The sequence below is a fragment of the Filicampus tigris genome, chromosome 2, assembly GCF_054856515.1.
Source record: "Filicampus tigris isolate MCC_2025a chromosome 2, RoL_Ftig_1.0, whole genome shotgun sequence".
Lineage (NCBI taxonomy): Eukaryota > Metazoa > Chordata > Actinopteri > Syngnathiformes > Syngnathidae > Filicampus > Filicampus tigris.
Window position 1 is genome coordinate 5165435 of NC_141218.1, and position 16733 is coordinate 5182167.

At 45.0% G+C, this 16733-nt stretch overlaps 4 protein-coding genes across 4 annotated transcripts in view; 2 read left to right on the forward strand and 2 right to left on the reverse strand.

Moving 5' to 3' along the window:
* On the reverse strand, window positions 1–9827 carry LOC147151018 (aminoacyl tRNA synthase complex-interacting multifunctional protein 1-like). The gene is made up of 10 exons (XM_086024214.1): window positions 9663–9827; window positions 8001–8838; window positions 5612–5734; window positions 3819–3868; window positions 3088–3182; window positions 2888–3001; window positions 2692–2823; window positions 1638–1828; window positions 1381–1552; window positions 1–248 (listed from the first exon to the last, which is right to left on the reverse strand). Exons 4-10 carry the CDS (start codon window positions 3845–3847, stop codon window positions 76–78), a joined length of 906 nt encoding a protein of 301 aa, XP_085880340.1. The 5' UTR covers window positions 3848–3868; window positions 5612–5734; window positions 8001–8838; window positions 9663–9827; the 3' UTR covers window positions 1–75.
* LOC147151019 (phosphatidylcholine:ceramide cholinephosphotransferase 2-like) lies at window positions 4720–10375 on the forward strand. The gene is made up of 7 exons (XM_086024213.1): window positions 4720–4898; window positions 6992–7629; window positions 7844–7961; window positions 8036–8093; window positions 8477–8572; window positions 8654–8820; window positions 9697–10375. Exons 2-7 carry the CDS (start codon window positions 7109–7111, stop codon window positions 9868–9870), a joined length of 1134 nt encoding a protein of 377 aa, XP_085880339.1. The 5' UTR covers window positions 4720–4898; window positions 6992–7108; the 3' UTR covers window positions 9871–10375.
* LOC147151020 (myeloid-associated differentiation marker homolog) lies at window positions 10376–13896 on the reverse strand. The gene is made up of 2 exons (XM_086024215.1): window positions 13809–13896; window positions 10376–12698 (listed from the first exon to the last, which is right to left on the reverse strand). The coding sequence occupies exon 2, from the start codon at window positions 12655–12657 to the stop codon at window positions 11818–11820; it is 840 nt and encodes a 279-aa protein (XP_085880341.1). The 5' UTR covers window positions 12658–12698; window positions 13809–13896; the 3' UTR covers window positions 10376–11817.
* arhgef11 (Rho guanine nucleotide exchange factor (GEF) 11) overlaps window positions 13654–16733 on the forward strand; it is a 21281-nt gene continuing 18201 nt past the window's right edge. Inside the window, 4 exon segments of the mRNA XM_086024211.1 lie at window positions 13654–15310; window positions 15773–15787; window positions 15909–16000; window positions 16076–16180. Of these exon segments, the coding sequence (XP_085880337.1) occupies window positions 15276–15310; window positions 15773–15787; window positions 15909–16000; window positions 16076–16180 (247 nt within the window). The 5' untranslated portion in view covers window positions 13654–15275.

Consider the following 16733-nt stretch of genomic DNA (forward strand, 5'->3'; position numbering starts at 1 on the left):
GTTTTTGTGGCTAACAACAACAACAACAAGACCTTGTAACCATGCTGACGTCATCAAACGGCATCGGTGCCGCGTCTATGCGCATCGGATGGTGCAGTTGGTGAGGGACGGTGCCCTGCACAGGCCCTTTCCCTTCACCTGGAAGCCACAGTCCTTGTAGTTGGCCACACCCTGGGCGTCCACCTGCAGGCCGGGTTGGACTCGATCCCACACCCGCTGCTTGGCCTTCAGCTCCCGGTCAGGTTCACCTGGTCAACAGGTATACACACACACACACACACACACACACACACAGGTGGCGAGTCCATTGCCATGTCATTGCTGGGCGAAGTGTCCAGTATCTGTCAATAATTCAAATCATGAACAATTCTTCAAATAAGATGCTTCAAGCTGTTTAACAGTACCAGTTGAAGTTTACTGCCAAACTGTTTTGTGTATTTGAAACAACCAACTTAAAGGGAAGTCAACTCAAACATATTTTTTTCAAGAATGTTCTATGCAAATCCACTAGTTGAAACAAAGCATAAATATTGCGTGTGTGGAATAAGAGTTAATCCACCCGTCTTTAGCCCTCTCTTGGGGCGGCCATTTTCTGTCGACTGAAAATGACCTCACAACTGTTCAGGGCTCAGGTAACGACCAATCACGGCTGACCTGTTTTCTGAAGCTGAGCCGTGATTGGTCGTTACCTGAGCCCTGAGCAGTTGTGATGTCCTTTTCAGTCGTCAGAAGTGACAAAATGGCCGCCCCCTGAGATGGCTAAAAACGGGAGGATTTTGCCGCTTAACTCATATTTCACAAACACAATATTAATCAGAGTGCCGTGTTTCAACTAGTGGGCCCGCTGGGAACATATTCTTGAAAAAAATGTGTTTGGGTTGATTTCCCTTTTATTAACGGCCCGCCAGCTTAATGCTACCATATAATGAAAAACGCCACTGATATGCTAACAGTTAGCATCGCAGTTTAAGAACCTTTTTAACAATGGATATTCGAACAGATGGTGGAGCAACACCTAATATAACACAGGGCATATATTCTTTATCCTCTATGAAAAGTAACACTTTTTACAGCATCTTACTGTTTTCAAAGGAGTAAGAGAAAGAGTCTATTCTTCTTTGTTTGTGTCATCGCTGTGTTATACTGCCTCCCGGTGGCCATGGCGAACACACCGAAGGGAGCAGCACAATGAAATAAATTGACGATGTCTGTTTTGGTTGACAGGAGACTAGTCGATTGTCTGTCAACATGTGCCTTTTGAGGGACCTGCCTCTCATCCCAAATTCACCTGTCAACTCAATTTTTTGTCGATATACTGCAAGCGGATGGATGGAGTAAAATTGAACATGGATGGAAGTTTAGAAGTGTAACCATGGTTACCGGGGTAGTTGAGGAAAGTGACTCTGTCTCCAGGGTTGGAGCCCGCGGGCGGGGCCAGAAGCTCAACTCGACCGTCCGACTGAAAGCAGCGCAGGAGGCGGGCGTGCGAAGCCACGCCCTTCACTTTGCAGGCCTTGACGTTGCAGAGCAAGACGGCGAGCGAGCCAGTGAGCTGCCGGGCAAAAGAAAATTTGCGACGCAACGAAGAAGCAGGGGCGGAAATGAACGAGATGGGGAGAAAAAAAAAAAAAAGAAACCGGTTGTTCGTCATCCGGACGGCGCTTGCTGACGACCGAGCGGGGCGCTTTCTCTCCGGTGTCGACATCTTGAACAGTCAGATTCGCCGCTTGTGGGTGGCGGCGAACGCTGAGGATGCGTCCAACTCTCAGGTCGAGGCGTGAGACGTCAACTGTGGGCGCCGGCCCCAGAGGGAGCGCTTCAGGAGCAGCTGGACAAAAAAAAAAAAAAAAAAAGAGTCCTGTCACATTTCAACATCTAACTCATATCACTTAATTTGGACAAGAGGAAGGGATACACCCTAAAATGGTCGCCAGTGCACAAATAGACAAACAACCCACAACTGCTGACTTGGACTTACTCAAATTAATAGGCTAGCTACACTCTAAAAACATTTGGGTTAAAAATAACACAATTAGGGGTCAAAAATTGACCGATTCACTACTTGGGTCAGTTTGACCCAACTTTCTTGCGTTGTTTTGTACAGAACAGTCCAATTTTAGGGATTGTTTTGTACAAAACTACGCATTCTTTGGGTTGTTTCCTGCATAAACAACCCAGAAAGTTGGGTCAGATTGACCCAAGTAGTGGATTGGTCCATTTTTGACCCCAAATTGTGTTATTTTTAACCCAACTGTTTTTGGATTGTAACTTATCTGTATGAACACAGTGCAGTATAGGGCATCTCCAATCATCCGTCACAACAGCCGCTTGTCCAATGAGGCGTTTGTAACACTATTAAGTGTTGAATATATCCATGATTTGGGAAATTTTGGAATTTAGCGACCCCTCCTGCACTTCAAATGAACTGATAACGGTTCACTGTTGTTTATGTACTTTATAATGTGTGTTGTAGTGGCAACGGTTGAAATCTTTCGAGCAAAGTAGAGCCTGTGTGACGGAGACGTTGCGGCGACTCTGTGACCACAGTGAGAGCGCCAGCAATATTTTGGTCTCCCGGGTCACCTGAGTGGTCGTGAGTGATCAGCCACAACAGTTGCGGCGGCGTCTTCGCCCAAAAGAGACGACCTACAAAATTTCACGTTGCTAAGTGTTTCCATTTTGACTCCTCACCTTTCTTGTCTCCTCTTTGCCTGGTGGCCACCTTGCGTCCTCCTTCCTCGAGGTCCACCGAGGGGGTCGGCGACTCGGCGGCAGGTGAAGCGGATGGATTGACGGCTTTGCTGGGTGAGAGGAGGGCCTTAGCTGAAAGAAAGAGATACAAATAGGAGGAAAATGGATTCCAGCCATTGACCGCGAGCGCTCATACCTACGCGTCTCCTCTGCTTGTCGCGCAGCTCGTGCCTCAGCTCCTCGATGTCCTTCTTCAGTTTGCCGTTTTCCACCAGCAGCTTCTTTTGCTCACGCACGGATGCCTGCAGGACTGCGAAAAACCCAAACCACTCACTTTTTCGCCCACCGGGATCGATTTGATTGGCTGTGTGTGTGTGTGGGGGGGGGGGGTCTCACGAGCTTTCTCTCTGGCCAGCAAAGCGTGTGTTTGGAAGTACTCCATCATCTTCCCGCCATCCTCGGGATCCAACTTCATCAGGGCAGCGGAAAGGCTGAAAATAGAGCCATAACATCAACACTTTTGCATCTTAGCTGACTTTGGGCAAGAGGCGGGGATACATTTTGGATTGAAAGCCCTCAAGATCTATAATCCAGCCTGTTTTAGGTTTAACCCTACGGCAACACGCCTGTTTCAAATGATCAGCTCATCTGGAAGATTTGCAAAAGCCTGATAATGAACCTGATGATTTGAATCAGGTGTGTTGCCGTAGGGATACACCTAAAACAGGCTGGATTGTGGCTCTTGAGGACCGGATTTGGCCACCCCTGTTCTATAGCATAGCATGTACGTCTGCAAAAATGTCCTCACATCGCGTGCACGCGACAGCTGTGCTCGCTCAAAATAACTTTAGTTGACTAGGCGCATGCGCACACTGCGAAAATATGACACTGTATAAACACACACACGCACACACAACCACACACAAACAACAAAAACAGTAACGATGCGGAATTCTATTAAAATATACAACAAAATGTTACGTATGGGGACTGTTTGATGGGAAAGGTGAAGTTTCATACTCATCTCATGAAAAAACAAAAAACATGCTTCAATTCCAACCACGGTGACTTTACTAGTGCGCTACACACACACACACACTCGCACAAATTTGCGGAAGCTTTCCAACCTGGGATGAAACATCTTGTCCGAGTCCATGTCTCCAAGCTTTGTGTTGACCTACGCCGACAGAGACGTTTGTCCATCAGCTGTCCCAGTCCATCTTCAGCTACGGGGGGCACGCCCCCCCCCGCACCCCCACACAAGAACACCCACTATCAGAGTGTTTTTGTTTTTCAAGCTAATCGCTTTTATTCTTATTCTGAAAGCAGGTGGAATATGAACCATGCAAGCCATGCTTATTCATACAGTAGAAAAACAAATCGAATGTAATGACAAAAGTGAAAGAGCGGTTTTAATGTGATAAATACTGCCCTCTGATGGAGTGTAAACGAACTGCATCCCACCAATTGTACCAACATTGACCGTTTGTCATGTGTAAATAATACAAATCAAAATATTAAATCATGACACATTTCTTTAAAAAAAACAGTTTGGTGTAAACAAACAACAAAAGAAAAAAGTATGGTGTTTGGTGTGGTGTGGTGTTTGCTGGCATAATTCCCCCTTGGTACTAAGGGTTTGGGGATGTCATGTTCAGTAAAGTATTTTGTGATACACCTCCTGCGTCTCCTTTCTTTCGGCACCATAATGGTAAGTAGGCCTATAGTTTTTTTTGTTTTGTTTTGTTTGGGGTTCCTTCAGTGTGATGACCTGTCTGTTGATTTCGGAAAAATGAGGTTGGCCGCCCTTTCGACGTTTACATGGTTTAAATTCTGAATGGTAAAAATTCAAAATATTAACATTGAAATTAGATTTTAAACACTATGGTTTAAAAAACAACACATAAAAAATGTATACACTATCTTAACTATTGAGCTAGGTACTGATTATTCGGATATTTCCGAGCTTCCGTAGAGTGATTCCAGTCGTATTGGAGTGTTTTTTTAAACGAAAAAAAACGAGTTTGGCCGAACTCAGGTGAGTCACGGAGAGTATGGGAGGGGGCGTAACCGGAAGTAGACGTCGAACCACAGCCGTGTGAGCCCGCAACTCGTCCAAGTCGAACCTACACCAGCTCGAAGTTTGCTAAAGAACGAAAATACTTCATTTTGCGGGGATTATTCTTTTTCTATGCTGAGCTGAAGCGGTGAGTGTGTGTTTTTTCACTTTAGCTGTTTTTATGACGACGAAGTTTGTGCAATCGATTCCGACAGGTGTATTTCCCATTTCCGAGCTGAGCCTCCTTGAAGGACGCCGTCTATTTGATTTTCATGTTTTGCCCTTTAAACGCAATTAATGGCTAATGACAAATGAATTGATCGTTGCCTTTATCATCATTAAACGTGCAGCGAAACAAAAACATTTATATTTGTTTAACACTCTTATTCTAGTCTCTACTGATTTTTCATCCTATTTTTATTATTAAATGAACATTGATGGTCAAAACAGCGACATAACGCCCACTGTTGCCGAATCTACTTTAATTAGAGTCTCCTGATGTTGATTTGAGAGGCGTAAACAGGAAGTTACGCTTGGTGTTGCGTTCAGTGTCTGAACGGGAGTGTCTTTTTTCGCAATGTTCAAATACCGGTAGCAATTAAAAACTTAAACGTTTTAATTATTATATTAAAATCTCTCTCTCTCTGTCTCTCTCTGTCTCTCTGTCTCTCTCTCTCTCTCTCTCTCTCTCTCTCTCTCTCTCCTCTCTCTCTCTCTCTGTCTCTCTGTCTCTCTCTCTCTCTCTCTCTCTCTCTCTCTCTCTCTCTCTCTCTCTCTCTCTCTCTCTCTCTCTCTCTCTCTCTCTCTCTCTCTCAACACACATACACGCAGACACTTGCAGTTACAAGAGAGAATAATTACCTGGATATCTTCATAAATTAGTCATAAAATGTCATAAAATGTATTCGGATCTTCATCTAAGTCACAGATGTCGAACTCCGGTACTCGAGGGCCGCTGTCCTGCCTGTTTTCCATCTCTCCCTGCTGCAACACAAATGATCAGCTCATCAGCAAGTTCTGCAGGGGCCTGATCACGATTGTTTGAATCAGATGTGTTGCAGGAGGAAACCTCTAAGACATACAGGAGTTTGACATACCTGATCTAAGTCAATGATCTACAAAAATAATGATCAACATAAAAATACAGTCAGGTTGTCGACTTAAACAAGGCAGAGATACCATTCCCAAAAGTACATTTGTAGTATTTGTATATTGTACGGCCCTGTAACATTACACCTTTAAAGCCGAAGTCAAGTCCCACAATTTCTTTGCAATAATGTCTTCAATCGAACATATTATTGTCTAAACACGGTCTGATTCTGACGTCAGTTGCAGTCGACAGCTGAGGGCGGTAATGCATAAAATCAGAAACAAGGTGGATTGCTCTTTGATTTTCTTTTTGATGCGTGTGACTGTCATGTCTTTAAAGATGACATAGGTCATAGGTGGTTGTTTTTACAATATTACTGCCAGAAACATTTTGACTTTCACTGAAAGCACACCACGCTTAAAAAAAGACTACTTCAGTAATGATTCAATTGAACTCTATCGCACAAAAGTTGACGGTTCTAAAAGATTAAATCCAAATATATTTTATTTAAAAGTTAAATACAATTGAACTGTACTTAGAAAATGTACTCTATTGGATAAAATCACAAATTCAATCCACTGTTATTCATATTTGGAACATTTAATTCAGCGATTGCTGATTTACTCCTAGTGGGATCGCACGTATGACAAAAGGACATGTTTTCATGTTTTTAATTGAGCACAATATGTAAAAAGAAATCATTGCAGACTGTAAAAAGTATGATAACGTTTGGAATCAATAACTAGCTGAGACTGCTTTGGAAGCATTAAACATTTCCTGTAGTTACAGATCGAGTCAGGAGGAATTTTGGACCATTTAATTGGTTTAGGTCAGTACTCTAACTGGGCCACCCAAAAAATATGTATTTTCTTCTGTTGAAGCCATACTGAGCAATTAAAAACTTAAACGTTTTGTCGTGGTCTGGTTGCATCATCCGATATATTCAGTTCCGGAGTGTGCAGCGCAGCCCCAAACCATAATTCCCCCTCCACCATATTTACACAGCATTGCAAAGTTTTTCCAAGCTTGTCATTTTTTGATTCATCTGTCCACAGTGCCAGTAGTTAACTCATTCACTCGCTCACTGACTGGAATCTTTTTTGTATGAAAGCACTCAAATAAAATAATAATAAAGTGATGTTGATTTTCAGCTTTGCGGCTTAACTTCCTGAACCGGCATCATTTGGGAAGCGCCATCAGGATCGATTATTCGGATCTGGTGATTAGCAGGGACTGCGTTCCGAGTCGCGGTCCTCCCAAAGAGGGTCATGGCGGCCTCGGGTCTGATCCAGGACGACGACGACGACATCCGCCCCCACGTGGAAGTAAGCGTAACTACAACCGCGCCCTCCTCGCCTGATCAACCTAACGGCGGCCCCGGTCGCCCCGCCTCCCCACCTCCGGCCGACGCCCCCGACGGCAGGAGCAAGCGCAGCAAAATGGGCGGACTTCTCCAGCAGAACCAGCTGATCCAATCCCTGAGCAGCGGCCTGAAACGCCACTGCGACTATGTCAAGATCTCATTGCCCGAGGAGCGCGCCGACCGGCTCCCGAAGGAGTGGTGGAAGACGGGCGTGGCCTTCCTCTACGCCGTCTTCAACTTGGTCTTCACCACTGTGGTCATCACCATTGTGCACGAGAGGGTGCCCGACAAGTCTGTGAGCCCGCCGCTGCCCGACAAATTTTTTGACTACGTGGGCCGCGTTCCCTGGGCCTTCACTGTCACCGAGGTCAACGGGCTGATCCTGGTGGGACTTTGGCTGGTCCAGTGGCTGCTGCTCAAGCACAGGTAAGAAATGCGATCCCGTGTTAAACCTCAAGAATCTTTTTTTTTTTTTTTCATGTTCCATGTTCCCTTTCGATTTCTTTTCATTCCTACTCAATGCTTCGCTTGTATTTTTTTTATACATACTGTATAGTTGGTTGTTTCTGTGTTATTAACACAAGTGTCAACAGTATGTGTGGACTTTGCCCCTGTGACAGTTCAATTTTCTTCACTTCAGAGCCATCGTGGGGCGCCGCTGCTTCTTCCTCATCGGAACACTTTACATGTACCGCTGCGTCACCATGTACATCACCACCCTGCCCGTGCCGGGCCGACACATGGTGTGTGCGCCCAAGGTACGCGAGCACACACACGCGCTCGCTTGTAGTCATCACCTTGCGTTGATCTGTGCTGTCATGGAAACTTGCAGCTGTACGATGACTCGGCGGGGAAGATCTGGAGGATTGTGCGGCTCATCTCTGGAGGAGGTCTAGCACGCGCACACACACACACACACACACACACACACACTCATCGTCATTCGTATACGGATTAATTTAACTGTATTTGATACCAACATGGAAATCATTATTATATATGGAAAAACAGTGGTTCGAAAATAGAGCTTTGTGGCACCCCTTTACAGAAATTCAGGTACTGTAATTTGATTGGCAACCATAAGCCGCCAAAGCCCAAGTTTTGCAAGATAAATAATTCTTGATTAATTCATTTGTTATTATTATTCACATATTCCATTTTTTTCACTTGACTTTCACTTCAAGCAGAAGTACTGACACAAATCCTCTACTTAAAGTAAAAAAAATAAATTAAAAAAAGGAGAGACTCTAAAATGTGCTTAATGCATGCACAGGCTTATCTCTGACGGGCTCCCACATGATGTGCGGCGACTTCCTGTACAGCGGCCACACGGTTATGTTGACCCTGTCCTACCTCTTCATCAAAGAGTGTGAGTTGTCAAAACGGACAAGCGGAATGGCGTCGGCACATTTGGCGTGGCGTGATCTAACGTGAGCCTGTCGCGCTGCAGATTCTCCTCGCTGGATGTGCTGGTACCAGTGGATCTGCTGGCTGCTCAGCGCCTCGGGCGTGCTCTGCATCCTGGTGGGGCATGAGCACTACAGCATCGACGTCCTGGTGGGATACTTCGTCACCACCAGGCTCTTCTGGTGGTACCACACCATGGCCAACACGCACGTAAGCGCAAGCACGCTCCTATCCCAAAGTGTGTGAGAATTTATTCCATAACCTCAACATCTGGTTTAATGTCCATATACTACTTATGCTTTATTTCCTCACTAGTAAGACAATTCACCTCACCAGTAGGGCTGAACCATTTTTTTTTTCCTCAGTGTTGTGATCGCGGTTTAATATACGATTACTGTAACACAAGCAATAAATTCATTTGTACTAGAAAATAAAAAACAATATCAGATTTACTATCCATAAATATTTTGGTTTTATAGGTTAAAACTGAAGTCAACCCAAACATATTTTTCTCAAGAATATGTTCCCAGCAGGCTCACTAGTTGAAACACGGCAATCTGATTAATTAGCAGCAAAGTGCACTCGTTTTAACTCCGGGGGCGGCCATTTTGTCCTCTGTCAACTGAAAATGACATCTCAACTGCTCACAACAACCAATCACGGCTGACCTGTTTTCTGAATCTGAGCCGCGATTGGTCGCTGTGAGCAGTTGTGATGTCATTTTTAGTCGACAGAAGACAAAATGGCCGCCTCCAGAGATGTCTTCAAACGAGTGGATTAACACTTATTCCACAAACCCAATATTTATCAGAATGCCCTGTTTCAACAAGATATTCTTTTAAAAGCAAATTTAAGGTTTACGGTTACGCAAAAATAAAGACAAATGAACCATGAATGAATATGAAAGAGTTTTTCAACTTCAATTAGAGTTGTTAACTTACTGCACACTGCATCAACTTCACAAAATTCTACCAAACAAGTGTGATGTAAACACAGACCAGACGACCTTAGACAACATACGCCTGATTTCCCAAATACTTTTGAGTACGTACGTGGCATCTCCCTTCCTTCTTTCCTTCCTGGCAGGCTCTCCGTCGGGTGCCTAACAACTTCCTGTCGCGCACATGGTGGAACCCCGTGTTCAACTTCCTGGAGCGAAACGTCCAGACGAGCGTGCCCGTGGTCTTCTCGTGGCCGCTGGCGCTGCCGTCGTCGTGCCGACAGCGCTACCGGATGGTGGAGGGGGGGAGGGACGAGTGAGGCGGTGGCCAGTGACGGTAAAACGCGCCTTTTTGCCTTCGGCCCAAATCAGCCTGACACGCTAAGCGAAGACCAGAGTCAATCACTCACTCGACGTTGGACAGACTTGAAAAGTACACAAATTAGTGACAGGTTTCAAGAGCAAAGCTTTCAAACTCCTGTTTGGTCTTTTACACAGATGACTTGATGACGTTGTACGTACTGTTTGTCTTTGCTTGGATCTTATTTCGATGGTCTTGCCATTTGTTGTCTGGACTGCTGCCAAGTTGGCTTCATGAAGAGAAGCGCTTCAGTCATTTTCGATGCTAAAAACATTGTACGCGATTAACACACCTTGTCACTCCACTTGCCATCTCCATTAGGTTGCTTACTACCTTCTTCAACTACAGTTGCTAATACTGGAAAAATTGTGCGAATGAAACATATTGTTACATAGTATGATAAGAATAGGATGAGTGCTCTAATTTTGCACACAGTTTGACTTGAATAAAACAAGAGACATGTCTTTCCTCGGGAGCTTTTAATCAACAGGCCATCACAGTTCACTGGGTTCCCAAATAGAAAGCCGGTTTTGTTGCTTTTGCTAAATAGTCTGTGAAATTTGCGGTGAATATTTTTTGAGCAACAATTCTCCAGCAGTGGGCTTCTCTCTTCATCAGACATTTGTCAAGGTCAAAAAAAGGTTAAAAAAAAAAAAAAAAAGTGGCATTGAAAAAAATAAATCACATTAAATTGCAATTGCAATATCGAGGGAAGAAAAACGCAATTAGATTACACTGATCAACAGCACATTTGAATCAGAGATGTCTTTGTGTGTCCCTAAAAGTATTTTTCACGCATTTAGCATATTTTCATTTTTAAGTTTGACCTCTAAAAGCTTGGGCAATACACATTTTACCGCACGTTTGTTGTCATTTATAGCAAAGACATTTCAGAAAAAAAATACACCTGTTGCTGGACCTTATCCTTAATTGATGAATATGATTAAGTATATTACAAATAAAATCACATTTTTTCAGACTGCAACCAGTACGAGTATTCACTCTTTGAGTACTGGTACCTCTAATACTTTTGAAATATAACATTTAATTTAACACAATGACAAAAACAATTGGCAACAAAGACCTTTCTTTCTGACGCAGATAATGATTGGCCGAAATGTCACACTGCCGCAGTATAGCGCCAACTAGTGCTGAGGAGGACTTACTCGATGTCTTTTTTATTTTTTTTTCATTTTTTTATTTTATTAATTTCATTTTTAGGCTAAAAGGGGAAGTCAACGCAAACATTATGTATAAACAATATGTTCTATGCAAGACCACTAGTTGAAACAGGGCATTATGATAAATATTGCGTTTGTGGAATAAGAGTTAATCTATTTATTTTTAGCCATCTCTGGGGGCGGCCATTTTGTCTTCTGTCGACTGAAAATGACATCACAACTGCTCACAACGACCAATCCCGGCTCAGATTCAGAAAACAGGTCAGCTGTGATTGGTCGTTGTGAGCAGTTGTGATGTCATTTTCAGTCGACAAAAGACAAACTGGCCGCCCCCACAGATGGCTAAAAACGAGTGCACTTTGCTGCTAATTAATCAGAATGCTGTGTTTCAACTAGTGGGCCTGGTGGGAACATATTCTTGAAAAAAATACGTTTGGGTTGGCTTCCGCTTTAAGTATCTTAGGTTGGTATCGACAGCGTCCACCCGATACCTTAAAATAAGTCTGGTATCGGACCGATACTGATACCTGGTAATTATTATAATTCTATACAGTATATGTAATATATTCTATATATATATATTATTATTATAGTTTACAGTTAATCTAGGAAGGTTTACTTGCATCTCTAGTTAAAAAAAAGAATACAAATTTGTTGACCAGTGTAAAAAAATGGTTCAGCCCTAGTAGTAACAGAAAGTTCTGGAAAAAAAACAGAGTGCTGCGTCAGCCGCTGATGAAGACGAGTCTGGCAGTGTGCGCTACGTCGGCGAGGTACAGCAGGAAGTTGAGGCCGGTGAGGACCGCCACGGTGATCAGGCGGGACTCGGCTCTGTCCCCGTAGCGCTTGCCGAACTGGAAGACGGGCCAGATGATGGTGGCCGTCAGGTACATGATGGCCGCCAAGAGGCCGCACGCCGTCAAGAAGCGGGGGAAGGGGACGGGCAGCCATCCGGTGCACTCGCCCACGCACATCACCACCACGGCCATGGAGAGGATGAAGCAGGTGCAGTACACCGCCATGCACCACTGGAGCGCCGCGTGCCGCTCGTACGCCACGGGGTCGCTGACCAGGATGAAGATGATGCACGCCACGAATGTCTGGCACACCTTTAGCAAGCCCGGCGCCGTGGCCATGTAGCCCGCCACCTCGCCGGGCCGCGCTCGCGTCAGGCTCACCTCCACCATGTAGGCCAGCGACGCCAGGCAGGAGAAGACGGTGGAGGCGATGCGGTGGTCGCGCACCTCGCCGTAGTAACTGTGCACCCTCAGGAAGTAGAGCGGGAAGATGACGGAGGCGGAGAGGCAGAGGAGGGCGGCGTAGCACGCCACGGTGACGGGGAAGTTGGACCAGGACACGGGTATGCGTGCCTGCAGGCCCAGCAACTCCACCAGCAGGATGACGGCGGTGGCGGCGAAGCTGAAAGCCCAGCAGAAGATGCACCAGGCGGCCATGCCGCCGTGTGGCAGCGAGGCGCCGTGCGCCGCCACGCTGAAGGCCACGCAGGTGAACAGCAGGGCGGCGACGCGCACGCTCAGCAGACGACTCCAGATAATCATGGGCATGGTGGGATGTCACAGGGGCGGAGCTGGAATTGATGCGGTCTCTAGAAAGGGGGAGTGACGGAGGGGAGACAGTTCATGGTAAGGCTGCTCAATTGTGAAAAAACAACCTAACCGCGATTGTTTTGGTAATAATCACGATTACTCAAACGATCATTTATTTTTGGGTACAAAACAAGAAAATGTTTAAACGTAAAAAAATATATAACGACAAATACATTTCTTTGAAACACGATAATTATGTCAATTCCTTTTGGACCAAACAAAATTTATCAAATTAGTTATACATTTTTAAAAGGTGCAAATGTATCAATTCAAGTATGATTTCCTTGTCCAAACAAATATAGTGCATTGGATATAAATGTATATTAATAATCATGTTTTATGATTATGCCAATTTTGTAATCATGCAGTGTAATAATCGTCATGGTAATTGAATTTCAATTAATTGCACAGCCCTAGTTCATGGTGAATCTTGTTCTGAAGACAAACTGTGCAGCAACACATGGAGAAAAATCATACAACAATCCCTGAAAAAATGAAAATATCTCAAAAACCTGATATATGATGTACCCCAACCCCCCGCCACCCCAAAAAATTAAAGACTACATTTTTAATTCCGCGTCAACGATGCGTTTTGGGACATGCTGGAAGTTGTAGCGTGTTACATTTGGATGGTCATTACATTAACTGACCAGAAACTGAGCTGCACTGCATTTGTTTACACACTAGGCACAAAGTGCAACAGTTCTTCTCTTGTATTCATACCGAATATTTTCTGTACGTGGGAACCCTAATAATCAACCCCGTTTTATTACATAATTTGCCTTGCATAGTTTTTCATATTTTTTGACAGACCACATAACATGCTGAAAACGATTTCTTTTTGTTTCACAAACCTTTCAAATGTTTTCTTTTTACTCTTTGCTACTTGAAAACTAAAGCAAGATCGTCTTCTTCAGAATCCACCTCACCTAACTGAAAAAAGCCCCCCCCACGCCCTTCCTTGAGCGAGCAGGGGAAGTTGCTGCGAGCAGCTGATGGATGACAGGAAGTGTCGAGACTACGCAAAAATTAGGCCATGTGTGCGTGGTAGAGAGGCAATGAAGCAGCGCCATGAGAAATGAACCCCCTGAGCAGTAGATGCAGCTTACCGCGATTCTCAACTGATGTCGACGGCGTGAAGGTTCCACCAAGTTTGCTTCTGGCATGCACGCCCCTGAGCCCCCAGCCCCCCTCCACCCCCATCCTGCCCTGACGCGCCGCCAGACCATGTTTGGTCAAAACGAGCGTAGTCGGTTTTTGAACAATCACTGATGAAGTAAGACTTGCCAGAGCACGGTTTTGTTTGTTTGTTAGTCAGTTAGTTTGTTTGTTAAGTCTCGTTCGTCATCTTATGGTGATATGCGCGTTCCACCGTGCGCGGAAACGACGCCGTGGCCGCAGGGGGCGCTCGCGCAACCGTGTTGCGGTCGAGCAGGAAGCGGAAGTGCATGGCCGCGGATGCCCCGGAGAGCCCAGCAACAAAACAACACGCTCGTTCGGTCATCGGCTGGCATTTAGGAGGCTTCGTTTTTTTTGTGCGTACGGCGTGGAGCATGACTGCCAGGCGTGGGTGTTGATGCAACACGCGTTGTTTTTTTTCAACCGCGTAGCCAAGGTGGACTTTGGCTTGGAAGGCGGCTAACCGGCTAGCATCGGTGCTTCTTTAACCTCCTGTGTGGATTTGCACCAGCAGTAAATGCACTGGCTGTCTTCTCGTTCACGAAGCACCTACAGCGTGGCAGGTTCACACTTTATCCATACATAGTAGGTTCCAATTTTAATGCATAGCTTGTTTTTACTAACCTCCGACAGGAGCGCCTTGTTAGCTCTCCCGAAACCCGAGAATGAGGCGCCTTGGGTGGCTGCAGCTTTCACGCGATTTCGCGGCTTGACGTTGGCCCGGCCAACAAGCTAACGCTAGCTTGACACCAAGCGAGACGCGAATAGGTCCATCGAGTTCTCAATCAAATTGTGCCTTAAATTGGCTATTTTTGTATGTGAAATGTGTGAACACAGTAGCAACGGCCAATGTTGGGTCACCTGCCAGGCAGCCAGCTAGCAGTAGACGTAGGGTTTGTCCACTGCAGTGTTTCTCAACCTTTTTTTGAGCCAAGGCACATATTTTAACCCAGGAAAAAATTCTCACGGCACCAGATATAAAGTGCAGGTCAATATGTACCTTGTGCTATGAAGTGGAAGAGCATTTCAATTGTTCTACCTGTCACTGTACGTTGCTGGTGTAGATAGAGGAACAAAGACACACTATTAAGTACAATATTTTTCAGACCAAATAAGTTGTCTGCAGTGTGCTACTCAAACTAGACTTGCTAGCAAGCCTTTTCTTGGACACGTTCAAGCAACGTTCTGCACTCTGCGTCGTGACAGATGTGGACACACGCAAACGTTGGTTTTAATGATCATGGCTTCGATTGTGAGCATCCTGACAAGAATGCTGAAAGGAAAATGAGCAGCTTGTATACGTCAGTGTTGTGAAGCCGCATAAGAAACAGACACTTGAGCAAGTGGAACATGGCCATGATGAGGACGGCGACAGCAGCAGCTCACTGACTGAAGACATGAGTCTCCGCCAGCCCACCTCCACCCTTGACAGGTAACGTTGATGACATATTTGTACTAAACAAGCTTAAGTTAAGATGAGGGCAAAATTTAGCATCATGCTGGTCTGAGCTGTGTCCAGCAGAGGTACTTCCCAATCACCGTGAGCTCAAAAATTATTGTGGAAAGGCCTAATAATTAGAGGGAAGAAAATGAAGCATGCCTTCAAGGGACATTGTCAGTAGTTTTGTTTCAAGTTCAGGTTTATGGCTACAGGTGATTCTCAAGCACCAATTTAGTGACAGACTTCGTTCTCCTAGACTGCCCGTGTGAAAACAGAGGTATTTCTCGAAACAAACATTTCAGTGGAGAAGCCAGAGAGCGCCTCAAATGCAAGTCGGGAGTAAAACAGACGAGCGGTTCAGAGAAGCGGGTTGTCAAAGTAAACGCGTTGTGACGCCTGAACGTCTTCTCTCTCTTTCCCTTTGATCCGCTTCCCGCCTCCTCACGCTTTCAGCCCCTTCGCCGCTTGGTGAGTTGTCAGCTTGTCACGCCTTCCCCGCCCTCTCCTGTCCTCTCTGCTCGACGCTGTCCTTTCTGAACGAGTGTCCCGCAGCTCGCCGTCTTCTGAACCAGTCTCTTTGCTAACACAGGCTCAGCAGTCTGACCATTGGGGACTCGGAACGCAAGTCGTCCGCCAGTCAGCAGAGGGACCCGCTGGTTGACGTTCCCAATGAGAGCGCTGGTGAGTGCGGTTTAACGGCGGTAATGATGACCCTGCTGTGTGGTTTGCTTTGACGTCTACGTGTCCCTCTGTCAGGCGCCGGCCTGGTCCAAAGATGCGTGGTGGTGCAGAAGGACCAGCTGGGTTTCGGCTTCACTGTGTGCGGAGAGCGAGTGAAACTTGTTCAGAATGTGAGAGCAGGTGAGTTATACCCGTCTTGTGTAAAAGTACCTGAAAGTATGATTGTAAAAGAAAGAAGAAAGAATATTACTTGAGTGAAAGTCTTTGACTTCCGGACGTTTGCTTCATGCAATTTTCGGACATTAACTCTTGTATGGCGTTCGTATTTTTGCGACCTCAGCCTGCGAGAGTTTTGAGTTTTCAAAACAACACAATCAAATAACTTCTTGTTAAAATACTCAACAGATGTTTACTGCGTCCCAATTAGAAGTCATATGAACAGCAAACCTTGTTAATATTTCCCCTTTACCTTACTTATCTAGAGTAATTACAATTAATTAGCTAAGAATACATTGAGCTTGCTTATTTTTGCTGCTTGAAAAAAACACGTAATTCTTTCATTAGATAATAAAATTGTTCAGTACCGCAATAATATCAATATATATATCGAATATTGATACCGCTATGTTCAAGAACCATATCGCATATCGCACATTTTTCCCAATATCGTGCAGTCCTAGTATGTACTAGTATGTATGTATTTATTTAATTATATAAATCACAGGTATCAAAC

Coding starts and splice junctions, on each gene's coding strand:
- LOC147151018 (XM_086024214.1), bottom strand. CDS start 3,847: ATGGACTCGGACAAGATGTTTCATCCCAG. Junction 3,002..3,087: donor GCTGGCCAGAGAGAAAGCTC/GTGAGACCCCCC, acceptor GGTTTTTCGCAG/TCCTGCAGGCATCCGTGCGT. Junction 249..1,380: donor CACTTTCCTCAACTACCCCG/GTAACCATGGTT, acceptor CCTGTTGACCAG/GTGAACCTGACCGGGAGCTG.
- LOC147151020 (XM_086024215.1), bottom strand. CDS start 12,657: ATGCCCATGATTATCTGGAGTCGTCTGCTGAGCGTGCGCGTCGCCGCC.
- LOC147151019 (XM_086024213.1), top strand. CDS start 7,109: ATGGCGGCCTCGGGTCTGATCCAGGACGACGACGACGACATCCGCCCC. Junction 7,630..7,843: donor TGGCTGCTGCTCAAGCACAG/GTAAGAAATGCG, acceptor TCTTCACTTCAG/AGCCATCGTGGGGCGCCGCT. Junction 8,094..8,476: donor GCGGCTCATCTCTGGAGGAG/GTCTAGCACGCG, acceptor ATGCATGCACAG/GCTTATCTCTGACGGGCTCC.